Source organism: Miniopterus natalensis, chromosome 6 (assembly GCF_054644295.1).
Source record: "Miniopterus natalensis isolate mMinNat1 chromosome 6, mMinNat1.hap1, whole genome shotgun sequence".
NCBI lineage: Eukaryota > Metazoa > Chordata > Mammalia > Chiroptera > Miniopteridae > Miniopterus > Miniopterus natalensis.
Window position 1 is genome coordinate 42672254 of NC_142086.1, and position 27060 is coordinate 42699313.

At 39.0% G+C, this 27060-nt stretch overlaps 1 protein-coding gene across 5 annotated transcripts in view; it reads right to left on the reverse strand.

The window, feature by feature from the left end:
- GSK3B (glycogen synthase kinase 3 beta) overlaps positions 1-19233 on the reverse strand; it is a 173715-nt gene extending 154482 nt beyond the window's left edge. For 2 of the 5 annotated variants that reach the window (XM_016199903.2, XM_016199906.2), the window contains exon 1: positions 18578-19233. In XM_016199903.2, the coding sequence (XP_016055389.1) occupies positions 18578-18665 (88 nt within the window). In that variant the 5' untranslated portion in view covers positions 18666-19233. The remainder of the gene's footprint in view (positions 1-18577) is intronic. The other 3 variants (XM_016199905.2, XM_016199904.2, XM_016199907.2) reach the window with 3 other exon arrangements.
- Positions 19234-27060: the final 7827 nt, after the last annotated feature.

Consider the following 27060-nt stretch of genomic DNA (forward strand, 5'->3'; position numbering starts at 1 on the left):
TATTTATTACTAATAATAATAATAGCAGCTAAAATTATTATGTGCCAGACACTGTACCAAGCACCTTACATGCATAATTACCTCCTTTAAGCTTTACAATCACCCAGAAAGGTTAAGTATTATCACCACTTCCAAATAATGAAACTGAAGGTATAAAAAGTAAATTGTCTAAGCTCACTATACCTGACCAAAGGGGGGGGGAGGGGTTTGTTCTGGGCTTATGATGTCAAAAATAGATATAAAGCTATACATACCTAAAGATACATAAAATCTCACTCAAAAAACCCTTTTATTTACAGAGTATTTTCTGAAACCTTCCTTTCTAGAACAGATGTTCATCTATGCAAAGGAAAGGATGAGGAACATGTGTCAACCAGTCAATTTATCATCCTTTCCTTTTTCCCTAAATAGGGCAGCTTAGTCTCTTCCCCAGTACTCTGCTAAATTAGTGTTACTAACAAGTAAAACCTCAATTGGCAGTTCATTACAATCACATAGCAGCATAGTAAGGTCTAAAGAACAAAGATTTAAGAATCAGAGGGGTTAGGGATCCATTTCCAGTTCTGCCATGTTACTAGTTTTCTATCTTTTACCCTCCAGAAGGACCTCAGGTTCCTTGTCTGTAAAATGGACGTATCACTTAGGCCCCGTGGAGTAATGCTCTTTAAATGCGGGCTCCCTTCCCTTCTCTTCTAAAATAAAAGCAAGGTCCAAATACCTAAGGCAGAGCTTCCAAAGCGTGACCCAAGGAATACCAATCCTTCAAGGGGTTCTAAAAGCAGCATTTCCTAAACTTCACTAGCCACAGAACACCTATTACAGCATACCATTGTTTAGGAAACACTGACCAAAGGACTTTCATATAGGTTAAAAAAAAAACCTTGCTTCAGATTCGATGACAGTGTTTTTGGCCCTTCATTTTTATCCACTATCTAGTTCCTGCCTTCATTCTGCATAGTTGAGCTGGCAAAGCAATGAGCCTACTAGACATAAGAATATTCCTTTTATTAATAATTGTACATTAAAATTCAAACATCCTCTTGTAAGTGTGGTCCAAAAAATCCAACTGCATGAAAAACAGGGCTTGTTATTGCAAAGTTAACAGAAAACAGTACTGTTCCAGTTACACAGTAGAGGAGACTGCAAAGGATAAGTTCATGTTTCTGTTTCCATTTACTAGAATTGCATGAAACAAACCAATTATTACAAACAAAATGTGTATCTGGCCTCATCTTCAAACATTAAGTCAGGGTAGAGGGTAGGAGCCAATTATACTGAATCTGAATTTTATATCACAGAATTTTATTGTAATCTGACACTTAAAACATTCATCAACTAAGAAAAGTTCCTCAGTGAAACAGAAAATTTCCTCTAAATCATGAGAATTATAAATCAACATTTTAAATTAATATTTAACTTTTCAAAAATTATAAAAATACTTAAAAAGAAAAACATGATTATGAACTGATGTATTAAAAGTTGACCTCAGCCCTGGCATGATTGTTGGAGTGTTGTCAGATACACCAAAAGAATGAAGGGTTCAATTCCCCGTCAGGGCATATACCTAGGCTGTGGGTTCAAGTATGGTCGGGGAGAGAATGGGAGGCAACTGATAGATGTTCCCTTCTCTCTCTCTCTCCCCTCTCCTCTCTAAAAATAAAAATATATATATCCTCAGGTGAAGATTTTAAAAAAAAAGTTGGCCCCAGCCAGGCGTCGCTCAGCGGTTGAACATCGACCTAGGATCCAGGAGATTGAGGTTTGATTCCCGGTCTGGGCACATGCCTGGGTTGCGGGCTCCATCCTCACTCAGGGGCCTGCAGGAGGCAGTCGATCAATGACAACTCTCTCATCATTGATGTTTTTCTCTCTCTCTCCCTCTCCCTTCCTCACTCTGAACTCAATGAAGATATATTAAACAAAAAAAAAAGTTGGTCTCTATACTTAAGATTCAACCTTTTATATTTCTGATTTTTCAACAGTCAGTATTTTTTAAGTGCCAACCAAAGAAAGATCTTCATGTACAAGAATAATATAAAGGAACAACAAAAAAAGTTGAGACAAGCGACCACAGTTAACAAGAAGTATGGAAGCTGATGACATCTAACACTTGCCTGAGTCAAGATATGATGTGTAGATAACTAGGCTCAAAATTGGTACCTTCAAGTTACCAGAGCTGGCAAGGCTCCATTTCTGTACAATCATTCACATTCTCTTAGGACAATAAAGTAATTAAGAATAAGAGCTCTAAACTAAATTACCTGGGTACACCCACCAGATCCACAAACTTTTTTCTAATTAACTTCTTCCCCAACCCTTACACCTCTGGTCTACAGCAGCATTTTTCACCTCTTCCCTAAACTTGAGAATGTACACAGGATTTCTCAGGTATATGTGAAAAACAGAGTTTTTTGGTTTATTTTAAATTGGGACATAAAGTAAAGCCACATTTTAAACAATATCTTACTTCTAAATATGTACTGATGGCTGTCAAGCTGTACAATTTATATTAATGCCATATACAGCTGACCCTTGAACAACAGGGGGCTAGAGGCGCCAAACTTGGCTCACCAAAAACTTAACTACAGTTGTCCCTTGGTATTCAAGGGGGATTGGTTCCAGGATCCCTTGCAGATATCAAGACCCTTATATAAAATGGCACTGAACAATGCATACAGTGAGCCCTCTACATCCACAGATTCCCAGATGCAAATCAGAAATACTGTTTTTGATCCGTGGCTGGCTGAATCTGTGGATGTGAAACCCAGAGATATGAAGGGCAGACTGTATATTTATTGAAAAAAAACATATAAATGGACCCACACAGTTCAAACCGTGTGGTTCAAGGGTGAACTGTGTAAGAGTCAGGGAATCTTCTGCCTCTAGGATCTTTGTTTTATAAGGACCTCAGAAACTGGCCCACCTGCTCCTATTTTAGAAATCATGACATACACCCCCCCGCTTTGTTTCTTACTAAGTATTCATTCTCCACTATAGCAGAAATATAATACTAGAACATTTCCTCTATCCTTTGAAAATGCACAGCCATTCTTTAATTTTCTAGAAACTGACAGGAGGTAAATATATATGTAATATTAAGGTCTCAATAAAGATTATCCCTGATGTTCAACTGAATAATAGAACTATGCTTTGTTCTTCAATACCTCCTCTTGGATTTCAAAAAGGGCAAAGCAAGCATTTGCTACTTACAGAGAAAATTAAAAAATATCTTGTGTCTAAGTAGCATGCCCTAGACCAGCCAAACATCTCTCAATGTACAAAATTAGTCACAGAGGCAGATACTGTGTTTATCAGTAAAAATCAATTATTATCCTAACATGATTTCTCAAATCCAAATATAAACAGCAAAATTAAATAGCTATTTAAGAAGTTGGATTATTTAGCAAAAGAACCCATATTGTTTATTAATATTTCTAACTCTCTGGGAAAGCTCTTAAATTGATATACTTAAATGCATTTGTACATCAAATAAATATTATCTTAGAGACGCAGAAAAAGGTCCTGTAAAAATTAAAGTTTTCATAAGTCCCCACAATACAATTACAAGTCTAAGTACATCCATGATGATGGAGCCAATCTGTTCATACTTAAATATTATCAGTTTACATTATCTCTTACAGGATAAGCTACTTGAAAATAAAGAAACTGATTTGTCAGGTTTCATTGTTCTAAATCACTCTTCTATACTCTCCAAATAAAATCCTGGAAGGCTTGGGGGTAGACAGGTTCAATGTTTCAAAGGTACTATGCTTACCAACTAGTGCAACCTAGTACCCAAGTTCTTTCATTCATTCAGCTATACATCCAAAGAGTTCAGAACTACTCGGTACTAAGCACATAGTATAATAAGTGTCTATAACCTCTGTCTGTTTCCTTTTCCTACTATTATTCCTTCATGTTTAAACAAAACCCCTGTTTAACTTTATAAATTCTTGTATCAAAACTCAAATGTTCCAAGAAACAGTAGTGATAGTTTGGTGACCTAGCAACTCTATATCGTGTAACCACGATGTATATAGTATTCATTTAACTACCATGACAAATTGCCTTCAACTTAAATATGTACTAAATGACTCAATATAAAAAGCACTGTGCTCCACACTGCAAAAAATACAAACCTGAGTAAAATACTTTTTTGCCATACCGGGATTTATAATCTCCTAGAGAGAAGCAAAAAAAGTTAACTAGAATACATGGCAGAACCGAAGGAGCATAGAGGGTACTACAGGAGTTACATGCAAGTAAATTTCATGTCTTGGGGTAAGACGTGGAAGTGAATGAGGTCACCTTTGGGACTCTGAAAGCTGGGTATGTCTTTGAAACAGCAAGGGGAGAGAAAATATGACAAAGAATAGACTAATAAAATTCCATCGGGACCAAGACAATCATGACAATGACAACAACTAGTAAGTATACTAATAAGAATTTCAATATACATTTTAACAGTTGTGACAAAATATGGGAGAAAAATCATTATCTCCTATAGCAAGCACGCAACTCAAAACAAAGCAATGAGACAAATCAATGAAGTGTTTCTAAACCACATACACTTGAAAATAAATACAGTATATGATTAGATAGACTGACAACATTACAAAATAACATAATTCCTGGAAAATATTTTAAACCTGCACTATCCAATACAATAACCACTAGCAACATGAGACTACTGAGCACTTAAAATGTGGACACAAATTAGGATGGGACTTAAGTGTAAAATACCCACTACATTGTAAAGAGTTAGTACCAAAAAAGTAAAATATCTCAGTAAATTTCAAAAATGATTACATATTGAAATATTTTGAATACACTGGATTAAATAAAATGTATTAAAATTAAGTTCACCTGTGTCTTTTTACTCTTGTTAATGTGGCTCCTGGGAAATTTAAAATTACATATATGACTTACATTTGTGGCTTGCATTTTATTTCTATTGAATAGCTCGGGTTTAAACAATTGCTTAACATGTAACATAAAATGTACTTGCTTCATACTGTTGCTTCATGTTGGCATGGTAATCACTTGATCATAGTGATACAAAGTGACATCTCAAAACATCTCTGTCTCAGTGTCTAGATACAAAAAGGTGAGACACCAACCCAGAAAGTTTGTCAGCTTTTTTTTCTTTAAATATGTCTTTATTGATTTCAGAGAGAGGAGGGGAGAGGAGGAGGCAAAGAGAGAAACATCAGTGATCGGCTGCCTCCTGCACACTCCCTACTGGGGATCGAGCTTGCAACCCAGGCATGTGTCCTGACCGGAAGCTGAACTGCAATCTCCTGGATCCTAGGTCGATGCCCTACCGCTGAGCCACGCCAGCCGAGCGAGTTTGTCAGTTTCATAACTACCCTTTTGGAGCAAATGTAGAAAAATCAACCAATTAACAACTTTTCCAGATACATTTACCAAGCAGTTAATACTCTGGGCACTGCTGGCTGATGTCATGAGACTATGTTAGATAAGAACTACTCAGTGATACAAAGACATGGGATCTAGGAAATATGAGAGTGGGTACTAAAGCGCAATGAAAGAAATCAGAAGATGACAGCTGTACAGCGAAACCTGGAGAACAAACGGGCTGGATCCCAATAGTAGGACAAGGACTTTAGGAAAAAGGATGCTCCAGAAAAAGAAGGGTGGGGCAGAATCTAGAGAATGTCTGATAAAATTTGAGGGGGGGGGAGCAAGATTATGATAATTGCACACAGTGTAAGAAAAGATAAATGGTAACAATAAAGTATTTTTAAAAAAATAAAAGCAAAAAAAAATTAAAAAAATAAAAGCAAAGAAAATGTGCCTGTTACTTTGAAAGTAGTTATGTTCCTTAAAATATTAAGCAGAATTACTATACAACCTAGCAATTCCACTACTAGGTATATATCCAAAAGATGTGAAAATATGTCCACATAAAAACATGTTCACAAATGTTCAACATTCATACTAGCCAAAAGGAGACAGCAATCCAAATGCCTACCAACTGATAAATGGATAAACAAATGATGGCATTTCCATACAATGAAATATTATTCAGCAATAAAAAGGAACAAAGTACTGATATATGCTATATAATGAATGAACCTAGGAGGCATTATGGGAAGTAAAAGAAGCCAGTCACAAAAGGTCACATATTGTATGATTCTATTTATATAAAATGTCAAGAATAGGAAAATCCATAAGAGAGAGAATTAGTGGCTGCCTAGAGCTGGGAGGAAGGGGAATGTAGGGAATGACTGCTAATGGATACTGGGTTTCTTTTAGGGGTAATAAAAAAATGTTCTAAAATTAAATTGCTGTGGAGACGTTTAGAAGATGGCAGCGTCGGTAACAGCTGTACCAGCCGCCTCCCACAACCACATCAAAATTACAACTAAAATACAGAACAATCATCACTCAGAACCTCCAGAAATCTAGCTGAACAGAAGCCCTACAACCAGGGAACTGAAGAAGCATCGAGACCAGTAGGAAGGGTGGAGAAGCGGGTGGCTCAGGGCTGAATCGTGGAGACACAGCCGTGGGCCCACACACGGTGCCACGGTTTGAAACCCAGAGGAATATCTTGGCGGTGGAGGTTTCCCAGAGTAGCAAGGGTTCCCAGACCCACATCAGGCTCCCAGCCCAGGGTTCTAGGGCCGGTAAGAGAAGTCCTCACAACTCCGGGCTGTGAAAACCAGCAGGGACTGTCACTGAGGAACGCAGAGGGTGCGAGAGCCCCAGCAGCTCCTCTAAAAGGGCCCACGCACGGACTCACTCAGATGCGCTCCCTCTGAGCCCCAGCACCAGGCAGCCGCTTGAAAGGAACCTGGGACACTTGGGGAGGAACTAACCTGCCTGAAATCAGGGTGAGAGCTGGAGGGACAGCTTTCTCCCAGGCAGAAGAGCTGACAGAGGCCACTGCTCCTTTGGAGAGCCCTCCCCGCACATAGCCAGCAGGCAGGCGCCATATTTGAATCTCCAGCACTTGACTTACACCTTCAGCCACAACCCGGTGATTCCCGGAGGCCCCGCCTCTCCCTACCTGCAAGCTCATCCAAGCCATTTCCAGGGGCTTTTCTGTGCAAGTGGTCTCTCAAGCCTTATACTTAGGACTTTCCTAAAATCTCTCAAACAAGCAGCAGCGTGCCCCATACCTCTTGATAAGTGGCCCCGGGCCTCACACTAGCAGCAGCCTGCATTGGTTCATAGCTTGGCCTCTCCTGGACACCTCCAAGTCCAGCACAAAGAACAGACAACCACGGTTTGCTGTGTAGCTCATGTTGGGTGGCCCTGGGCAAGGCACTGGCACAGGCTGACTTTGCACCTCCTGGGAGGCCCCCGAGACAGTGCACTTGGGGTAACACTCGACCACGCTGGATTACAACCCTACCATACCCATGAGTGAAACACTCAAGGGGCGCACTTGGTGAACACCAAAGCTCCACTGAAGTAAATCCTGGTCCATAGGGGTGTCTCTAGCACAGCAGCTCTTTGCCTATAGTTGCAGCTGGTCCTCACAGCAGATTGGCCTGGGGGTCAATTCCTCCCAGTGATGCCAACAGCAACCAAGTCTCAACTACAACAGGACAGTGCACACAGCCCACACAGGGGAGCACCTAGAAGGTCCAGCTCAGGTGACTGGGGAGGCTGAGCCACTGGACCCTACAGGACATCTACTACACAAAGCCACTCTACAAATTCCAGGAGACATAGCAGCTCTACCTAATACACAGAAACAAACACCTGGAAGCAGCTAAATGTGGAGGCAAAGAAACATGTCATAAAGGAAAGAACAGAAGAAATCTCGAGAAGATTTCTAAATGAAATAGATCCAAGCAAGCTAACAGATACAGAGTTCAGAATTTTGTTTATAAGGATGTTTAAGCATACTATTACAAAAATAACTGAGAAAATCGATGACATAATAAAGTACCAATTTGAAATGAAGGCTACACAAACTGAAATGAAGAATAATTTACAGGGAATCAACAGTAGAGTAGAGGACGCTGAGAATCAAATCAGCAATTTAGAAAATGAGGAAACAAAAAACACCCAACCAGAAGAGCAAAAAGAAAAAAGAATCCAGAAATATGAAGATACTATAAGGAGACTCTGGGACAACTTAAAGCAGCCCAACATTCATATTATTGGGGTGCCAGAAAGGGAAGAAAGAAAGCAAGAAATTGAAAACCTATTTGAAAAAAGAATTACAGAAAACTTCCCCTACCTGGGAAAGAAATAGACTTACAAGTCCAGGAAGCACAGAGGGTCCCAAACAAGAGGAACCCAAAGAGGCCCACAACAAGATACATCATAATTAAAATGCCAAAGGTCAAACACAAAGAGAGAATCTTAAAAGCAGCAAGAGAAAAGCAGTTAGTTACCTACAAGGGAGCACCCATACGACTGTCAGCTGATTTCTCAACAGAAACTTTGCAGGCCAGAAGGGAGTGGCAAGAAATACTCAAAGTGATGAAAAACATGGAACTACAACCAAGATTGCTCTACCCGGAAAAGCTATCATTTAGAACTGAAGGTCAGATAAAGAGCTTCTCAGACAAGGAAAAGCTAAAAGAGTTCATCACCACCAGACCAGCACTACAGGAAATGTTGAAGGGTCTTCTTTAAGAAGAAGCTAATAAACAAAAGAACCTGATGAACTAAATAGATCCAGAGACACTGACGCATGTAAGAGACGATCATATTTCAGAGGAAAGAGAGAAGGGGGGTGGAGGGTGGGAAGAGATTAACCAAAGAAGTTATATGCATAAACCATGGACACAAACAATAATGGGGGGAAGGTCTGGGGAAGGGGTGGGAGCGAAGTGGAGGGGTCAATTGGGGGAGGGGAATGGGACACCTGTAATACTTTCAACAATAAAGACAAATTTAAAAAATAAAAAATAAATTGTTGTAATGGTTGATGACTGTGAAATATACTAAAAGCCACAATTTTTTTGGATGAATTTTACAATATGTGAATTGAATTTCAATAAAGCCATTTTTAAAAGGAAATGTAATCATTGTACACTACTTGCTTCTGCTAAGAATACTGCTTATTATCTAGATACTGAGTATTAATCATTTAAATTATAATTTACATAAATAAAATAGTGATTCAACTAAAAGTAGTGGTAAATTATATTAGCATGATAGCAAAAGGGAAATGAGAATGCCAATAAATAGTATCTACCATAAGACAATAAATATCTAAAAATAATTTTAAGAAATAGACGAAGAATATACTAATTAAAAATGTTACAAAAACTACTACAGGAAACAGCTTCTGAAAAATAGAAATGAGGGACAGAAGATTGGTTTCCACAATAACACTTTTTGCACTATTTGATTTCTTTAAATAATATGAATGTATTACCTTATACAAATAAAAAATATATTTTCAAAAAAATGACAAAGGAGTGCTTGGTTTACCTGCAGAATGAAACTGCACTCTTAAAGAGGTAAAAGGCACAGGCTTCATTGACACTGACGTACTCTGTGCCCCGATCTCTCAAGAGAACAGGTTTTTTTCATCTAAGGTGTTAGAAAAATGTAAAGTTAGAGGGAAATCACCCTTTATCTTTTTCTTTACCATAAAATAAGCAACTATTTCTAGCAAAAATACAGATACCTAATTGACACTATAGATAATTTTTCAAACATAGAAGTATTTTAAATGTGCTAAGTGTTCATTGGTTATGACTACTAGCATTTTCCCTCTTATTGCCATAAGAAGCATCCTCTCAACTTCGCTTTTACTCCCCGTCCTCCCCCACATCTAATGCACATTCAGAAAATAAGGATTTAATAATCTAAAACATTTAGGTTTAGTGATGAAAAACAACAGCAGTTCTCTGGAGTAACTGATTTAAATTTTGTTTTAATTCTAACACTCTTATGCTAAAGCCAGTGTCAGTTTAGGAATGTATGCATAAAACATAATTCCATATTAGAAGTAACCTATAAACATTCATATTATCTATGATATATAAGAAACTGGAACGCTGGCTGTCTCCAGGAAAAGAAACTGGTAATTACAGAGGAGGAGCAGAACGAAGATGTCACTGAATACTTTTTAAATTCTGAATCATGTAAATTCTATTTCTTAAAGCAAAATACATAAATAAGCATCTAACTGTTTATCATACAGCATTCAATTAATAATACTGTGGTGATTACTATATATTTTGTAAACATGATATACGTATATACATACAATTATATATTAATATTGAAACCCTACCAAGTCAAAGCATCCCTCTTCCTTTCAGAGTTGAAATTATGTGTACAGGGTCAAAGCCCTGAAATTCCAATAGAACAGCAAATGAGGTGTAATATTATCAGTCTGATGACAAGCATAACTTTAGTACCGCCAAATATCCAAGCGCTGCCTCTACAAACTCAAAAGTCTAAGTAATAATTTGACTTGGCTCAGTAACTTCAACACAAGTCATGAAGAAAGTGGCTAATCAATTTAATTAACTGATTTTGAGGAATAATGGGAAGTAGACGGAGTCACATTTTTTAAAAAACAGGTTAGCCTTTAGAAAGAAATTGAAAAAACAACCTTTTTAGTTAAATTAGCCAATTAAGTCCCTAAGAATTTCTAAGACCTCCAGAAGAGAAAAAAGTACTTTACCAAGACTGTCCTTCTTCAGGTCAAAAATTAAGATACCTACCTTTTCACCCTAGCCAGTGTGGCTCAGCTGGTTAGAGCTTCATCCCATATACCAAAAGGTGGCAGTTCAATTCCTGGTCAGGCACATACCCAGGTTTCAATCTCCTGTGGGGGCGGGTACAGGAGGCAGCCAATCAATGTTTCTCTCTCTTCTCTCCTCTTCCCCTCTCTCTCTCTCTCTCTCTCTCAATATCAACTTAAAAAAAAAGATACCCACTTTTCCAATTCTCATTACATAGGCCATACGTGTATTTAGTAAAGTTACACTCTAGTAGCCAATTATAATTCATAAGAAAGCTTAAATAATTCCATGCAGTGCCTTCAAGCATCCACAAACAGAGGATATGGACAAGTCAATATCCAAACAGCAACTCCATATATGCCACAGAAGAAAAAAATAAGACAATAACCTTAAATCAGATAAAATGCTGTATCTGAGTAATAAATGTATATGGGACAATGGAAGAGTTGGAAATAATATTGTGGGCTAGCATACTGAAGACTTCAGTACCTTTATTGATATCACTGAAATTCAACTGAAGTTGGTCAACCAGACAGAGATGAGATGACCCAGTTCTCTTCCTCATCACTTCAGTGACCAACAAATTTAGAGAATGTTTGATGTAATGAGAAATTATTACAGAACCCTAGCTATCCAGCAGAGACTTTCCTAATACCTACCCTTTTAAAAGAGAGTGAAGTTAGTATACGTTAAACCTAGGTCAACACTTTTAACAATTATTATAGTGATTTCCCCTGGAGCTGTGTGAGCCTATACTAAGTAATCACGATACACTTGTTTTCCTGAATTGTCTATTCTTTTTAGCAGGTGTGATTCTTAAAATCAGTACCCATCCATTCCTTTCTAATTTGCAGTTTTAGAAAATCAGACAACTGAGTAAATTAGAACTGTGTTAAATAATAATAAAGTTTAAATAAAAGCCTAAAAACCAACCGATGAGCAAACTGTATGCACCATTTATTTCTCTGGGGATTTCAGCTGCTCAGGAGCCTTGTTCAAGATTTATTTCCTGATTCCCAAAAGGTGATATTCCAAATAACTTAATTCCAATTCTGTATTGATGCATAGATGTTATTCTTTTTAAAACACAAAAAACAAATGAAAACAAAAGAAACCTGAAGGCTCACAGTCCCAGACCTAACATATATCCAAAAAATACTTGACTAAAATTCACTGGCTGTGTACATATGAGCAAAAAGAAAAAAAGAAAAAACTTTCATGAAGTTTGCTGAGAAAAAACACTTAGAACACCATACAACCTACAAGAAGAGATGGGAGAGAAAATAATAACTCTTAATAATGGCTAATTTGGAAGATCGCATCCTAGGATTACCTGGAAATATAAATACATAAATACACCAGATTTATTTATGAACAATCAGGAATTTTCAATAAAAACCAGTCCTCTGAATGAACAATAAACAAACAAACAAAAAAATAGCATGTTACTTATTTTTCTTTTTGTGCTGCCATAAGCCCTAATATTTTCATTTTCAATGTCTGTCTTATGAAGTTTTCCCTGAAATCTTAAAATAATTGAGTTTTTTTCCCCCCAATATAACCGTAAATATTTAAGTACTATATCTGCTAACAGGAATGCCTGAAACTAATTTCAAAAGCAGTACTAATAATGAAAGTCATTGCCAAATTACCAATGAAAGACTATCCCTAAAAGCAAAAGGCATTTCAGCTTATCCCTGGAATTGAAGTGTTAAGATATCAGCAATCCATTCCCTGTAACATACCAAATATAAAGGAAGGGATCTAGAATCAGAATGCCTAGGTCTAAATTCTAACAGAACAACTTCCTGGCCAGATAATCACAGACAAGTTGCTTCACCTCTCTATAAAATGGGGATAATAGTACAATGGTACCTTGGTTTTCGAACATTTCAGAATTCTAACAGTCTTCCAGAACGGATTACATTCGAAAACCAAGGTACCACTGTACTACGGATTACATTCGAAAACCAAGGTACCACTGTATTAGCTACTTTGTGGAACTGTTGTAATGATTAAAAGGAGATACTGCAAGTGAAGAATTTGACATAGTACTTAGCACATAGTAAACATTCAGCAAGCATATCAATGACATTATTATTAATGTACTTTAATTAATACTTTCTATTAAAGTGACCTATTTATCTTTAGCTTTCTAAGCCAAAGATTTCAACATGATACAATTAATGATAATGAAAAAACGCAGTACTAATGTTACTGCTTTACCCCAATGTTACTAGTATTTTTGCCTATCTACCACCTCTCTGGTTTAAGGGCATGCCTAGCCAATCCTAAACCTGTAAATTTATCTAAACTATACCATCATCTGAAATACAAGTTACTAGAAAAATAGTTACTCCTTTGTCAGAAATGTTCACTTTTTTATTATTAAATTTATTTGAAAGGACAATCAAGAAATTAACAACTCTAGACTAAGTTAATATGGGAATATATTAAGGATTCATGTCTGGGCCACTGTTGGGCATGATACCCTGGAGACAAAAGGAAAAGCTGGGCCCTGGCCGGTGTTGCTCAATGGTTAGTGTCATCCCATGCACCAAAAAAGGGCCCCAGGTTCGATTCTGATCAGGGCACATACCTCAGGTTTTGGGTTTGATCCCGTCAATGAAAAACATATCCTTGGGTGAGGATTTTTTTAAAAAGGAAAAGCTGATTTGACAGAATTGGTTTAAAAAAATAATAATAATCATTTTGCCTCAATCTGATCAAACCAAAATGCTTCTGAGAAAACTATAACAAGATGACTAACATTATAAATACTAATAGAATGTAAGATTCAACCATTTACTAATTTTTAACTTGCATACCCTTTGAAAGAACCTTTCTCCCCAAAACATAAGCAAAGTGGGAAGGGGAACTGTAAACTAGACTCCAAATCAACAAATACATTACAGACACAAGTATATATTGACATAATTTACTGAATGTCCATTATTTGCTGAATATTAACTCATTTTTTTAAAACAAGAAAACTCAATAATAAATAAAACAGAATAAATGTTTTATTATATCAACTTAATGGTAGGAAACTTGGGAAAACAATTAAATTGTTCTTCAACTCTACTGCCAGTTTTTCTTTGCTGTTCTACTCACACAGGCCTTTATATAAATATACATTTCTACATGACATTCAACCAATTTCAAAGACATTTATATAATCAAGGAAGATTTGTACGACCCAGGATAGGAACAAAGATTGCAACCTCTATTTTAAAAACAATGAACCATGAAAATTCTTCTATACTTGAAATCTTGAAAGATTCCCTTTTCACGCACACCCTCAAAAAAAAAAAAAATACCAGAAAATGATGCTAAACATTCCAACAAATTCATTTACTCGTGGTGATTATGTTCTTAGTAGTACAGTGTCCGGGAAATCAGGTTGGTCCTGTTAGTACTAGCATCTACTCAGGTCACACCCACGTGCTCGGCTCCTCCATTCTCCATTGTAGGGTGGAGCATAAGAGATACTACAATCTCACAATCTGCCTGTCCCCATCCCTGTCTCACAATCCCATGAGGCTTATTAAAAAATAAACACAATAGTACTCTAACAAATTCTTATTTAAAAAGTATGGAACTGTGGCAATAGTGTCAGCACATGCATGTTTCACAGCCTTCTCTATATATTAAGTGCATGCAAAAATAGAGCTCCCCTCCCCCAGTCTCAGAATCTGCTGACACTTCCAAAAACTCTGCAAAGTTCTCCAAAACAGTACCTCACACCTGCAACTCAAGTCCAAAACAAGGGGCAGACAGCACAGTACTAATTTTCAGCTGAACCATGCCAGTGAAATGAGATGTCACCTCATTTTCTAAATGCAATTCCCAATCAGTCATAAGTTGATTTGTGAATCTCTGGATTCCCTTGAAGTTTTTCCCCAGTACCTGTACCTCATTTCACAATTAGCCTTCCATAGGTGCATGCAACGTGAGAACACAAGAACCTTCAATTCTCATATGAAGGTTTTAGTGTTTTAAGAACTCAGGAAAGGTCTGAATGGAAAAGAAATGAAAATAAAGTTCTAGTTTTCAGTCTCACACATGAGCTCTCTTGCACAGCAACATGGATATACTCCCTTGGAAAAGAAGAACTCTAAATTGCCACCTACTCTTTGGTTTTAATCACCATACAACTAAATACACAATTATTATTAATCATTCTCTCCTTACTAAAAACAATTTTGATCTAAAAAAGTTTTATATAAGGAAATGAATAATATTCAACTTATTTTCCTCTTTCCAAACCTGATATTTAAGCCTAGGCAATTAGCTAAATATTCACCAAAGAGATTAATTTCTAATATTTTAACCAAAACCACCATAGACAGGTCCCTTATTTTCTCTATTTTGAGTACAGTATCAAGTCATTCTACGGAAGGAACTGACTGAATAGCTATTAATACTTAATAACATTTGAATCTGGATGTAAACAAAAAAGAAATGTTGGCTTCACCATAGTAAATAAAAAGAAATATTTTAAATATACTGATTTAAACTTGCAATGAATGCTGAACTCAACAAAAAAGTCAAAAACTACTTGTTGTAAAATCAGCTTTTAATTTCTGCTGGACCCTTCAGAAACCAAGTGAGGATTATAATTATTATTACCTCTATTTTAAACGTGAGGTTTACCTGAGAATAATAATATTTATGAAAAAAAAAAAAACACAACTTTTTAAGTTCTACCAAAGATTAAAGGCTATATAAAATATCTGAATTTTTTAAATCACAGTTTAGTGCAAAAAATATTTTCATTGTTTTCCAATAAATAACCATGGACCTATTATAACTGGGTTTCAAGTGTGAATCTCTGGACCCTACATAAAGAAATTTCTTTTTTAGAAATTTAATGGAAAGCATTTAATTGAAAAACCCTTAGTTTATTACTTTCAAAAATAAATCCGACATTTTTAGGTGTAGAAAAATTAGAAACTGTGCAGTTAACAGGCTGGAAAGTTAAATATCATTGCCAGTAATCAACTTCTGTCTGCTGAATTTCAAGGGAACCTATTGTATATTAAGTTCTTAAAAAGTGAACTCATCTACCCTCTCATCTCAGAACTTTCTCAACTTTCCCATTACAATCAACAATTTAACTCGCAGTCAAGTCTTCCAGACCAATAACATCAGAATTTATTTTTAACTCCTGACTCCTTCCCAAATATTCCCCTTCAATCCAATACAAAGTCCTGCCAGTTCTTCATTCACACTGTTCTCTCAAATGAGTTTTCATCCTATTTTCACATTTTACTTTATATTCCCCCTCATGATTCACAATTCACCCTACTATCTCCCTAAAAGGACTCTAATGGCTCTACTCTAATTCATCAGCTCAGCTGCCCAAATCATCTTCAAATATCTTGGTTCAGCCATCTGCAATAAATTCCAATTTCTCGTGAATCTCAACCAAACTCTTACAGGCAACCTCTCCCCTCCATCAGCTGATGTTAACATATTTTTCAAATTCCACCTCTCATTTTCCTATTTAGGCTCTTTTAACTCCTTTTGGCGAATACAAAATTCATTTACCTGTTGTACAAAAATCACCATCTCTGTGCCTCTGTCCATTCTTTCCATCTAGAATCCTTTATGCTTCTCTATCAATTAAAGTTATTGCCTCCTTTAATACCTATCTTAAAACACACCTCTGCAGGAAGTCTTCTCTCTCTAACCCATCTACCTCACCCCTTTATTCTTTGTCCCTCTGAACAAAGCATTCTATTTGTACTTATAATCTTACAGTCATCTTGGTATTGTCTTCATATTTTGTCCCATAACCTGCCTCTACTACTAAATGACAAGCTTTTGAGGACAAGGACTACAATTTCTCTTTTGAACACTAGCACTCTAACAAATATTTAATGATTCCCCTTTCTTCTAAAATTCCTTAAAGTCAAGGCTGTCAAAAACAATTAGCAGTGAACTCCAATTTCTTAAATGTTAAGTTGACCTATATGGTAAGAGAAAATTAAACATTTTAACCTACACTTTACAAGAGTACCCCATCAGTCAACATCCACACTATCAAGAATTAAGGAGTCATTTTCAAAGAACATCCTGGGGGGGGAAATCAGAAGTCCAAAAATTTAACATTAGAAGCGATTCTATTTTGCTCTCTGAAATAGATCTAATAAACTAATTACCTAAAATTGATTTTGAGTGGTTTTTAAACTATATTACCAAGATGAAAAAACACTCCAGTACAAGAGGCTCTTAAGTAGCTATTATAAGATTTGCTTCATCATAGCTGAAAACTACCCCAGAATTTTAAAATACTCCTTTCAAATGACCCCATTAAGTGCTTAGAAAGCGTGACCCTTCCCTGAAAGATGCATCATCAGCTTCCCTCTTCACATACACTGCATTCTGTACTAGCTAGTCACCCCACCTACCCAAAAATTTAACTTTCAAAAATAATCTCTCATTCTGCTATTCCCTTAGGCTACCCTGTTTCAGGCAAGTTCCAAAAGCCAACATGAACTGAAATCCTGAATTCAACTAAAATAATTTTATGTTGCTCAAGGATATAATCAATTTCACATAACAGCATATGCTTTAAAAAAAAAAATCTCAGTTCTTCAGTTCTCTCTTTTTTCTAGGCAACAACATAGTTTTTCTTTGCCCTCGTGGAATAAGAAACTAATTTTTGCCAAGTTCTGGAAGTATGTTTAAATAAGCTGTCATTAAATAGCACATTAGCAGATCCACAAATATAGATACATCGGAACATGAGATACGTAGTATACCATACACCTCAAGAGCACAGACTTTTAGCACAAATCTGGGACAAGAGTACACTCTAACAACAACCCTAAACACAGCCCAAATATCCCTTATATGCAGGACCACAGCTTTCTGCAAAACCTATGACGGAAAGGTCTAAATCCATATTCTCACACTAAATCCATAGTTTTATCTAAATGTGACAGGAAACCAATGCAAGAGTATTTTAAATAATCCTAAAAAGGGGACCTCTGACCTCTAGATCATTTAACAAGTACAGAATGCAATACATCCAAAAATGAACTTAAATGACAAGTCAGTAACAATTAACATTCAACTTAGTATTTGGCAAAATGACAATACAAACCTCAATTAAAAATTGGACCTACTCCCAAGTTACCTTTTGATTAAACATATATAGTGGTAGGCAGGTCATGTCAAAACGGGAAGGTTCATATATAACATATTAAACCACTTATCCAATTTAAAACAATGCACGCAGATACTACTGCTACTGGGTATCAGCAGCTCCCACCAGCCCCTTGTAAATGAAGGAATCAATACTACCAACCTGAACGCTGGTTACTGAGCAAGCTCATCTCAGGATTAAGAATAAATACTTTGTATAGTCAAACAAGCAAGAAAGAAATGTTAGCCAACTGTAACACTCAATCTCTCTATTAAGTATACAAGACTATGATAACCCGAGGCCTGAGCTAGCCAAAATACCCCTCATTCCAAAAGACATACACTGAACATACATGATGGTTTATGAATCAAGTCTTGTCCACTTTATCCAAAAAGATGAGCAAGTAAACACTTTCATCACTATTTTAACGTGAAAATACTCAAACTCTTAAGAAAGCTAACTACCAACAGCAAGGGAAGTTAAAAGTTTCCAATCAAGTCATCCAAATAAAAATCATATTCTCTCAATTCAAGGTTAATGAGACCGGGAGAGGGGGTATGGGAGGAGAAAAGGAGCTACCTCATCCTTGACTGAAGACAGGTTTTTGCCTATTTCCATTACATCTGACTGTTGTATCAGAAGTCTAAGATTTTAAGACCCTGGTATTTCAAGGTTTCTTATTTTAAGGATGAAGTGGAGAAGGGTGTAAAATAAAATCAATACTCACTGCTAACTTTCAGGCTGCCAAAAGCTGAAGGCTGCTGCACTGGCTTGCAGCTCTCCGCAAAGGAGGTGGTTCTGGGCCGCCCTGACATGATCACTCTCTTCCAGAATCACCTTCTTTTTTCTTCCTTTTGTTTTATGTTGGGGCGTTAGGTTAATGACAAATGCAGCATTAAGTTCTCCCACAAGAAAAAGAAAGGCTTCGCCCTCTTGGCTTTCTCACTCCTTTTGTATAGCTATTAAAAAAACGAGCGATGTATTTCTCCTTCAAGACAGCTCAGTATGGGTATTTAACATAGATGATTTGGAGACGGGGGGGAAAAAATACAATTCATTCCCCTCCCTTTCTTCGGAGGGGGGGAAAAGGGGAGAAATTCTAAAAAATATATATATATCACGCGAAACGGGGGCAAATACTTGATTGAAAATAAGTACTTTGAATATAATATTTTCCTCGGGGATTTTTTTTCCGAGTCAAAGAAGGGAAGCGGCGGAAGGATCACGAGTCTCACGCTTGAAAAGAAGGGGGATGGGGAGGAGGGAGGGAGGAGGGGGTGGCTCCGAGATGCGACGGGAAACGCAGCGGCTCCGACAGCGGCGGGATCCGGCGGGCTGACGGCAAGGGCCTGGCGAACTGGAGGGCGGCGGAGTCGCGAGTCAGTCAGAGGCGGGCGGTGTCGGCGGCTCCTCTCCTCATTGCGCCAGGAGCAGCTGCAGGCGGCGGCTGGATCCAGCGGCCATGGCGGCGGCGGTGGCGGAGGCAGCTCCCTTCAGACCCCAGGCAGCGGCTCCTCGACTGCTCCCCATACGCCGGGGACATGGGAACCCAGCAACCGCTTCCGTCCCTCGGGGCCCCCTCCCCCGTCCACGGCACCAGCGCGGCCGCCCTCCCGCCCCTCGTCTCTGCTCTGTGCCTGCTCAGGAAGTGTCCGCGCTTTGCCCCCAATCCGGAGCCCTGTCAGCGGCTGTGCGGCCGGCTCCTCCTTGCTTCCTTCCTTCCTTTGTCACTCGGCCCGGACGGCAGCGGCGGCAGCAGCACAAGCCCGCATTCGCCCGGGTCAGGAGCTGCTCTGTGTGAGGAGCGCCGTCTGCGCAGCCGCCTAGCTCTTCCCCACTACCCCTCCCCCCTCCTACTCGTTCTCCGCCTCCTTCCTCCCCCACCCAGTCTTACACCGCCCAGCGTCCCGCCGCCAGCGTAACTGGCGTCTGGGAATCGGCGGCCGAGCCCCGCGCCCGCCCGCGTCGGTTGGGGAGCCGAAGCCCCAGCAGAGCCAATCACGGACGTCGTTTGTTAGCTGCTTATCCGGAAAAAGCCGATCGACCTAAAAAGCCAATTAGAATGTGTCGCTGGAAATCCACGCCCAAAGAGCGAAAAGTACCGAAGATACCCGAACGGGAAGAAGGTGGGTTCGCCTTCTTCTGAGGAGAAATTGGAGAATGGCGACGGTGGCCAATCAGAGCCCGCTGGCCCTCAAGAAAAACGCTTGAAGAGTTACGGACGGCGAAACCCGGGGTCGCTGGTGAAACGGCACGGCTGGGCTCCGTGGCTGCTTTGTAATTGGCCGAAAACTCCGCTGGGAGTGTACCTCCCTCGGTGATTGGTGAACGGAAGGGGGCTTCCGAGGCGCGTCTGGCCAGTCAGAATGTCTCCTCCCTCGCCAGGGTGGGGAAAAGAAGAAAGCAGAGGGAGGGCGTCTATAAAGCGCCTTCTCATTGGCCTGAAGCTTTGGAGCTGGAGTTGGGGGCCAAAAGGAAAGGGAGGGAGGCCGACACCCCTGGCGGTAGCCAATTGGCACTCACTGCCATCCAATCGCAAGACCTAGCTGCAGTGTGATTGGCCTTCGGCCTCCGGCGGCGGTCCCAGGAGCCTGGAGAAGCTGACTGGGATCGCGACCGACAGTGTGACGGGCTCGCCTGCCGCTGCTCCCTGGCCACATGGAAACCACAGCCAGGGAGCGCGAGCTGTCCACACAGTCGGTCCGAAACTGCTGCGGTCGGCGGGGCTGGGTCGGAGCGCTCAGGCGAGCAGAGGGTTGAGGGGCGCTCCGCACTCACTGGAGGCTCCCGGCGGGGTGCGGCTAATTCTGCGCGCCCAGGAGTCCCCTCCGCCCGGGATAACGCGTCCCGAGTGCCAGCGTCTACCCCTGAAAGGGCCCGATGAATGCGAGGCGCCTCCCGGGTCCGGAGCGAGTGAGTTCTCAGACTCTGAACTGGGAACAAAGCTTTCAGAGAGGCTGCAGCGCCCCTGGGCGGCCGGGCTCCGCCCAGCCGCGGGGGCCGTGGGTTTGCCTGAGGCCGACCGCGCCTGGCCCCCGCAGCGCGCCGGCCTTCTGGAAACGCCCCTGAGAAATGAGCTCATGCTGGATGCGAGTGCTCCTTGGGCACCCCTGCCCGGCGCAAAAACGGTCCCCGAAACCAGGTGAGGGGAAATTCTAGCAGGCCGGATATCCTGAAGCCTCCGAGGAAACGGGGATTCAGGATATCCCTTGATAGGTGTTGATCCTTTGGAACTAGGGTGATCTATAAAAGTATTATTTCAGTAGGTTTCACACATAGGCCGGTGCTCATTGTTCTACGGAAAACCAACTCCTTTGGTTTCCCTGGGAACGGTGAGGTATGGTTACATCAGGGTAACATTTAAAGTAGAATGGACAGTTGCCATCCTGGTTGTAATCCTGTGGTGCCTGTAATTCCCATCTGCACAGTCATCTCTTTCTATTTAGGATACTATCTCCAGAAAGCACAAGTAAGAATACGTATAGCAGTTCAGATCACCTAGCTATTGGTTGGAAAATTTCATGAGGGACAGAGCAAAGGAAGCTTTGGTGGGAGGCAGGAAAGGTCTAGCTAGGGTTTGCAGACAAAGGTCTACAGGGGCGAGAGAGTACAACATGAGTGAAACTGGCCTGGTGGAAGACAATGGGGAATGATAAGGAATGTGGCAAATTGGAGTGTCCATGTTGTAACTGAAGGGAGCAGCTGTTCAGCTCTAGCAGGATGTTGCCCTCAGGAATGTGGGTCTAGTGTTCTGAGATATTGTATGTTTTTGTGTCTCCCAAGAAAAACCCTAAAGCTGGATTTTTGTGTGAAATCTCTCGATTTTTTTAAAGTTGGCAACCAGTGTTTGAAAACCCTGAAGGCCAAACTAAAAACATCCTGGGGGTAAAGGTGGCCAACGTGCAATCAATTTGTAATCTCAAACCTGAACATGGGTTTTATAGCCCAAGAGCAGCAGAGGCTCTTGTTCTTTGCAATTAAGAGAGAACATGAGGTCTCTGGATGTCATGGAGGAGAGTAAAGAATGTTTAAAAGCAAACAGTGCATGGCAACTTTTATCAGATGAATGTTGCCTCTCCATGCAAACTATTATTATGAAGGACCTTTGTCACTAGTCTTTAAAATGCTTGTGAGGCAAAGCTTTAAATCCTGCCTTCCTCTTTACTCCCCATCCTTACTCCCAGTTATACCTGCAGGAAACAATAACAAATGTTTAGGTTATACAAATTGGAAGCATGGGTATTTTGTATATAATAAAGTACAAAAATAGTGTACCTTAAGGCTATGATTAGTAGCTTTACTGTTGCTGCCTTCAAATATTTTGAATTGCCGCTGCTTTAAAAAAAAAAATCTTCCCAAGATAGAAAAATTTTATAGGAAGAAAAAAGTATTTCAGTCTAGAATTAGGACTTAAGGAGGGAGACGTTTATGAGAAAATACAGAAGTAATGAAATTAACATTCAATGATTGTTTCTCTGATCTTCCAGATTCTTACTCTCTTCCCACCTGCTGTCAACCACTTATCCGTTTATAATAATTTCAATAGTCAATATTTACTGAGTGTTTACAAATGTGCTAGACACTGTTCTTAAGTGCTTCACACATGCTCTCTCAAATTGATAATAATCTTATGACGCAAATACTGTTATCACCTCTGCTTTTCGGATGAAACTGAGGGCCAGGAAGCTTTGCTTACAAACTTAACTTAGGTCCACAGAGCTAAAGGAGCAGAAAGAACCAGGATTCAAATAGTCTGGTCTTAGCCTCTACTCCATAATTCTCTCACAAACACAGTCCCCACCTCGTCTGGTATACCTTAGTTTATCTTAAAGTCTAAGCCTTATGTCTTGAACTGTGTGCCTGGTTTTAAACATATCCCCTAGTTTGGTTTCCCTCAGGGCTTATCAGATGATCTCTAGCGGAGATCAGTGATTCTGAGCCACAGTAACAATAAACCAAAGGATCAGGAAAAGATAAATGTAGGAAAGCTGGGTGGTGCAGAACAGGTAAGTAGTGTAGTAGGGAAAAATAAGAGGTTTATGAGCCTGTCCACAGATAATAGTTAGAAATTAAAATGGACAATGAACTGGCTTATGTAGTAATAACAAGTACAGGCATACCTCAGAGATATTGGGGGTTTGGTACCTGACCATCACAATAAAGTGAGTCCTAATCTTTTTGTTTGTGGGGGAGGGCACACACGTAGGTTGCAGGTTTCATCCCTGGTCAGAGAGCATATGGGAGGCAACATATCAATGTATCTCTCACATTAATGCTTCCCTCTCTTTCTCCCTCTCTAAAATCAATAAAAAACAAAAACACTTAAAAAGGAAAAAAAAGACTGCAGAAAAAAACAAAGAAAAGAGGTAGCATTATAAAATTGCTCAATTTGATTGGAGTTAACTAAAACTTACACAGGCACCCGTTTGTCAATAACTTGAAGCTAGACAGGCACTTTTAGAGGAATTCAAAGAGGCAATTTCAGGGCTGATCAGAAGGGAGAATAGAAAAACGGGGCATCTTTAAAACCTCTGAAGCAGCAGCAGCAGCAATTTCCTCCTCCCTAGGTAGGCTTTGATGCCAAAAAGAGATTGGCTCTTACGACCCTCAGTATACCGTATAAAGGGGTCAAATTCCATCAAAGTAAGGGAGATGAAATGACCCATTGACTATACTGGAAATCATCAGCAGGAGCTTAATTTTTAATTTGGCAGTTTTAAAAATTGTACCTGTTGATAAGTAATAAAAGTTAACTCACCCAGGCACTGTGCTTGGTGTTTGGGGGCATGGAACCCCCTTGTATGATAGGTACAATTTTTCTCTATTTTACTGATGGGTAAATTGAGGGACAGAGGTAAGTTGCTCAAGTTTACACAGCTAGGATGTGGTGTTCAAACCTGTAGCTTAACTCTTATACCCTAACTGTTGAAATTTCTCCTTCAAAAATCATCCAAGAGAAAACACTCAAATCCACTTAGTGAGCATTTATTCATCTCCTGATCTCTCTGTAGGACAGTGTGCCAAGCCAGGAATACAGAAGAGCAAAGATGAATAAAAGCTATACAGAGATAACTACTGTCATGCTCCAGTCTTAGAGGAGCTCTCATAGAGTGGAGACATGTAAAGAGATAGCACCATAATGTGACTATGCATCCGTGACTAATGGGGCAAGGGTGGCAAGGAAAAAAAGTTTGGGGCCTTATTAAAAATTATTTTTAAAATGCTACACCTCTCATTCATTTTTATTCCTGTGTATGTCTCATGTGTGCGTATCATATTTGTTCAAGAGTAGATGTTTTGTAAATAAATACACAGATTATGTTGGAGCTGGATATTGAAAAAATTTTACTAGTAGGGTGTGAGATAAAAATATTTCATAGACCACTATTTTAAACAAAAATTAATTTTCCAGGTGAATGAAGGAAAGAACATTCCTGGCAAAGAGAAGAGGTTATTCAATGGGAAAAATGAGTGTAACACGGTGTTCAGAGTGCTGGACGTAATGTGAAATTATGTAGCATAAGATCTGGACCTAGAAAAATAAAGAAAAACGTATTGGATGACATGTAGTTAAGTAAATTGTGTTATATTAAGTCCATATTATGTAACCAAAGACTAATAGCAACTCAGAAATAATACTAATTTAATAGTATAGAACCTCAGATTATATGTTTCCAAATCTTTAAAATATATGTACATTTGGATCAAGATTAAAAAGGAAGACAGAAATTAGAATAATTTTGTTAATATATTACCATATTATAAATAAAATATTCACTTTAAATGTTAATATTTCTACAATGAATTTTTTTGATTATAAAGGAAATTGACCCCCAAAATAATTCATTTTTAGACTGTGGTTAACATATTACTCAGAAAGCCTCTGGTTACATGTAATTCTTAACAAAAAATTTCTCAGCAAAGCTTTTCAACACATTTTTTTTAAATCCTCACCTGAGGATATTTTTTCCATTGCTTTTCAGAGAGAGTGGGAGGGAGAGAGAGGGAAACGATGTGAGAGTGACACATTGATTGGTTGCCTCTCGAATGCACCCAGAACGGGGCCCAAGATCAAGCCTGCAAGCAGGCTTGGTCAGAATCGAACCTGGGACCCTTCAGTCCATAGGTGGATGCTCTAACCACTGAGCAAAACTGGCTAGGGCTCAACACTAATATTTTTATTGATAATCATTTGTAATATTAGTTAAATTAATAAAGTTAGCCAATATTTATTGAGTACGCTATATGCAAGACATCTATCTGATATAAAGTGCATGAGCAACATGAGTGGCTCTGTGCACTTGGGGAGCTTATCCTTTTGGGGAAATAACCACATGAAAAGTTAAATGACTATTTAAAAAATCACATTTTGAATCCATAAACAAGTTGTGAGGCAGAACATAATATGATTGGACTCATACTCAAATGAACTGCTCATGCTGTCCTATTTATAATAGGTGGGTGGAGGACACTTGAATCTAAAGTGGGACTTAAAGGAGAAGTAGATTTGGAGATGAAGGAAGGAGGGAGGAGGTAAATTCTTTTCCACTACTTCTAACCCATCAGACCCCCAATTCTTCATAAACTCTTAGGTAAGTGGAGCTGTCAGAGCAATTGAGAACAGTGTGAGTCTATTCATCTAACTTTAGGAAAACCAGTTTGGCTAGAACAAAACTTGATAGTGGAGACTAATGGAATATAAGGTTTAAAAAGTAATGTGGGGCCAGATTTGACAGAGCTTTGAATGTTTCACCAAGAAACCTGGGTTTCTTTCACCAAGAAATGGTTGAGAATTATGGGACGTATTTTAGTAGATGTAAGGCATTGTCACTGTAGGAAAGTGTGGAGGAGAAATGAACTTTCCTCTGCCCTCAGGTTTTTCTGGCAGGTCTAATAATCAAATAGACATAAGACAGATTAGCAAGAGGAAACTATCAAATTTAATACATATATATATATATATGTATGGGACTCCAGCATACATAAGGAGAGACTCCACATGCAGGAGGGTCTAGCTATATATGACATTCTGAGCTAGGGATGAAGTGTTGGAGGTATTGGGGCCTTCAAAGGGTCAATGCAGGATGATAAACACAGATGTTCAGTAAATAAAAGATCGCCCTGCCATATAGGTAGGTCAAAAAGGTTATTGCTGATAATCTCTTATTATGGGCAAGGCCCCTAATTCAAGTCCTAGATAGTTAAACGGAATGGCAGAAGTTTCTCTTGAGCCTGAAGCTAAAATTGCCTTTAGCTCAAAACTGCATACGGCAGAAGCACTTCTTGGGGTGACTCATTCTGAACCCCTAGAAAAGCCTCTGACGTAACATACACATATAACATACACTATGTGTTTTTTCCTATTGGTGAAAATGTGTCCAGGGTAACAAGACACAGCATACTTGGTCATGCTTCTTATAACCAACAAGGTGTGCCCAAATGGGAAAGTAATGGATGACTACCCAAAAAGAAGAGGAGGAACAGCACTGGAAACATTGCCACTGTAAAGCGGACTTTGGTTGTATTACAACTTTCATATCAAGCCTTTGACAGGTCATTTAATTACTCTAATTTAAAGGAACATATTACCTAAGATAAAAGGAAAACAAACCCTTGATAAAGCCTGTTTTTTTTATGCTTATCATACATATATTTGCTCCTAAGAGAGTATAAAGATGAGGTTAACATAGTATTATCACTGATTAGATTATTTCAAACTCTATTTCATTCCTTTTACTGTTTCTATTCACATCTTTGAAAAGAGCTTTTTTAGACGAGTGTAAATGTGTTTACATTGAATTGAATAAATGAATTCACATGAATGGAAAACAAGTATGTGTTGAAAACAAGTCAATATACTTTGACAAGCGTACTTTGTAACAAATTCTAGGTCATTCGGCCTTGTTTTATGTGGGTTAAAAAGTAATATAGTCCTGAGAAATTTCCAATTTAAACAAGCAGTTTAGGAACTCATTAGCCATCAGTAAATCAGAAATAGTCTTATTTTAATCAGAAACAGTCATATTTTCTTCCTCACATCGAAGGAGGACTCACATCTCTCAGAATAGAGCAAAAGTCTTTAGGTCTTTAATCTGTATCATGTTATGGTGAATATGAACATGAAAGAAAACTGGCATTCTGTTTCTTGACTCTTGAATGTCTTGATTTGGAGGAAAAAGACTTGAAAAAAATTTCAGATCTCCCATGGAT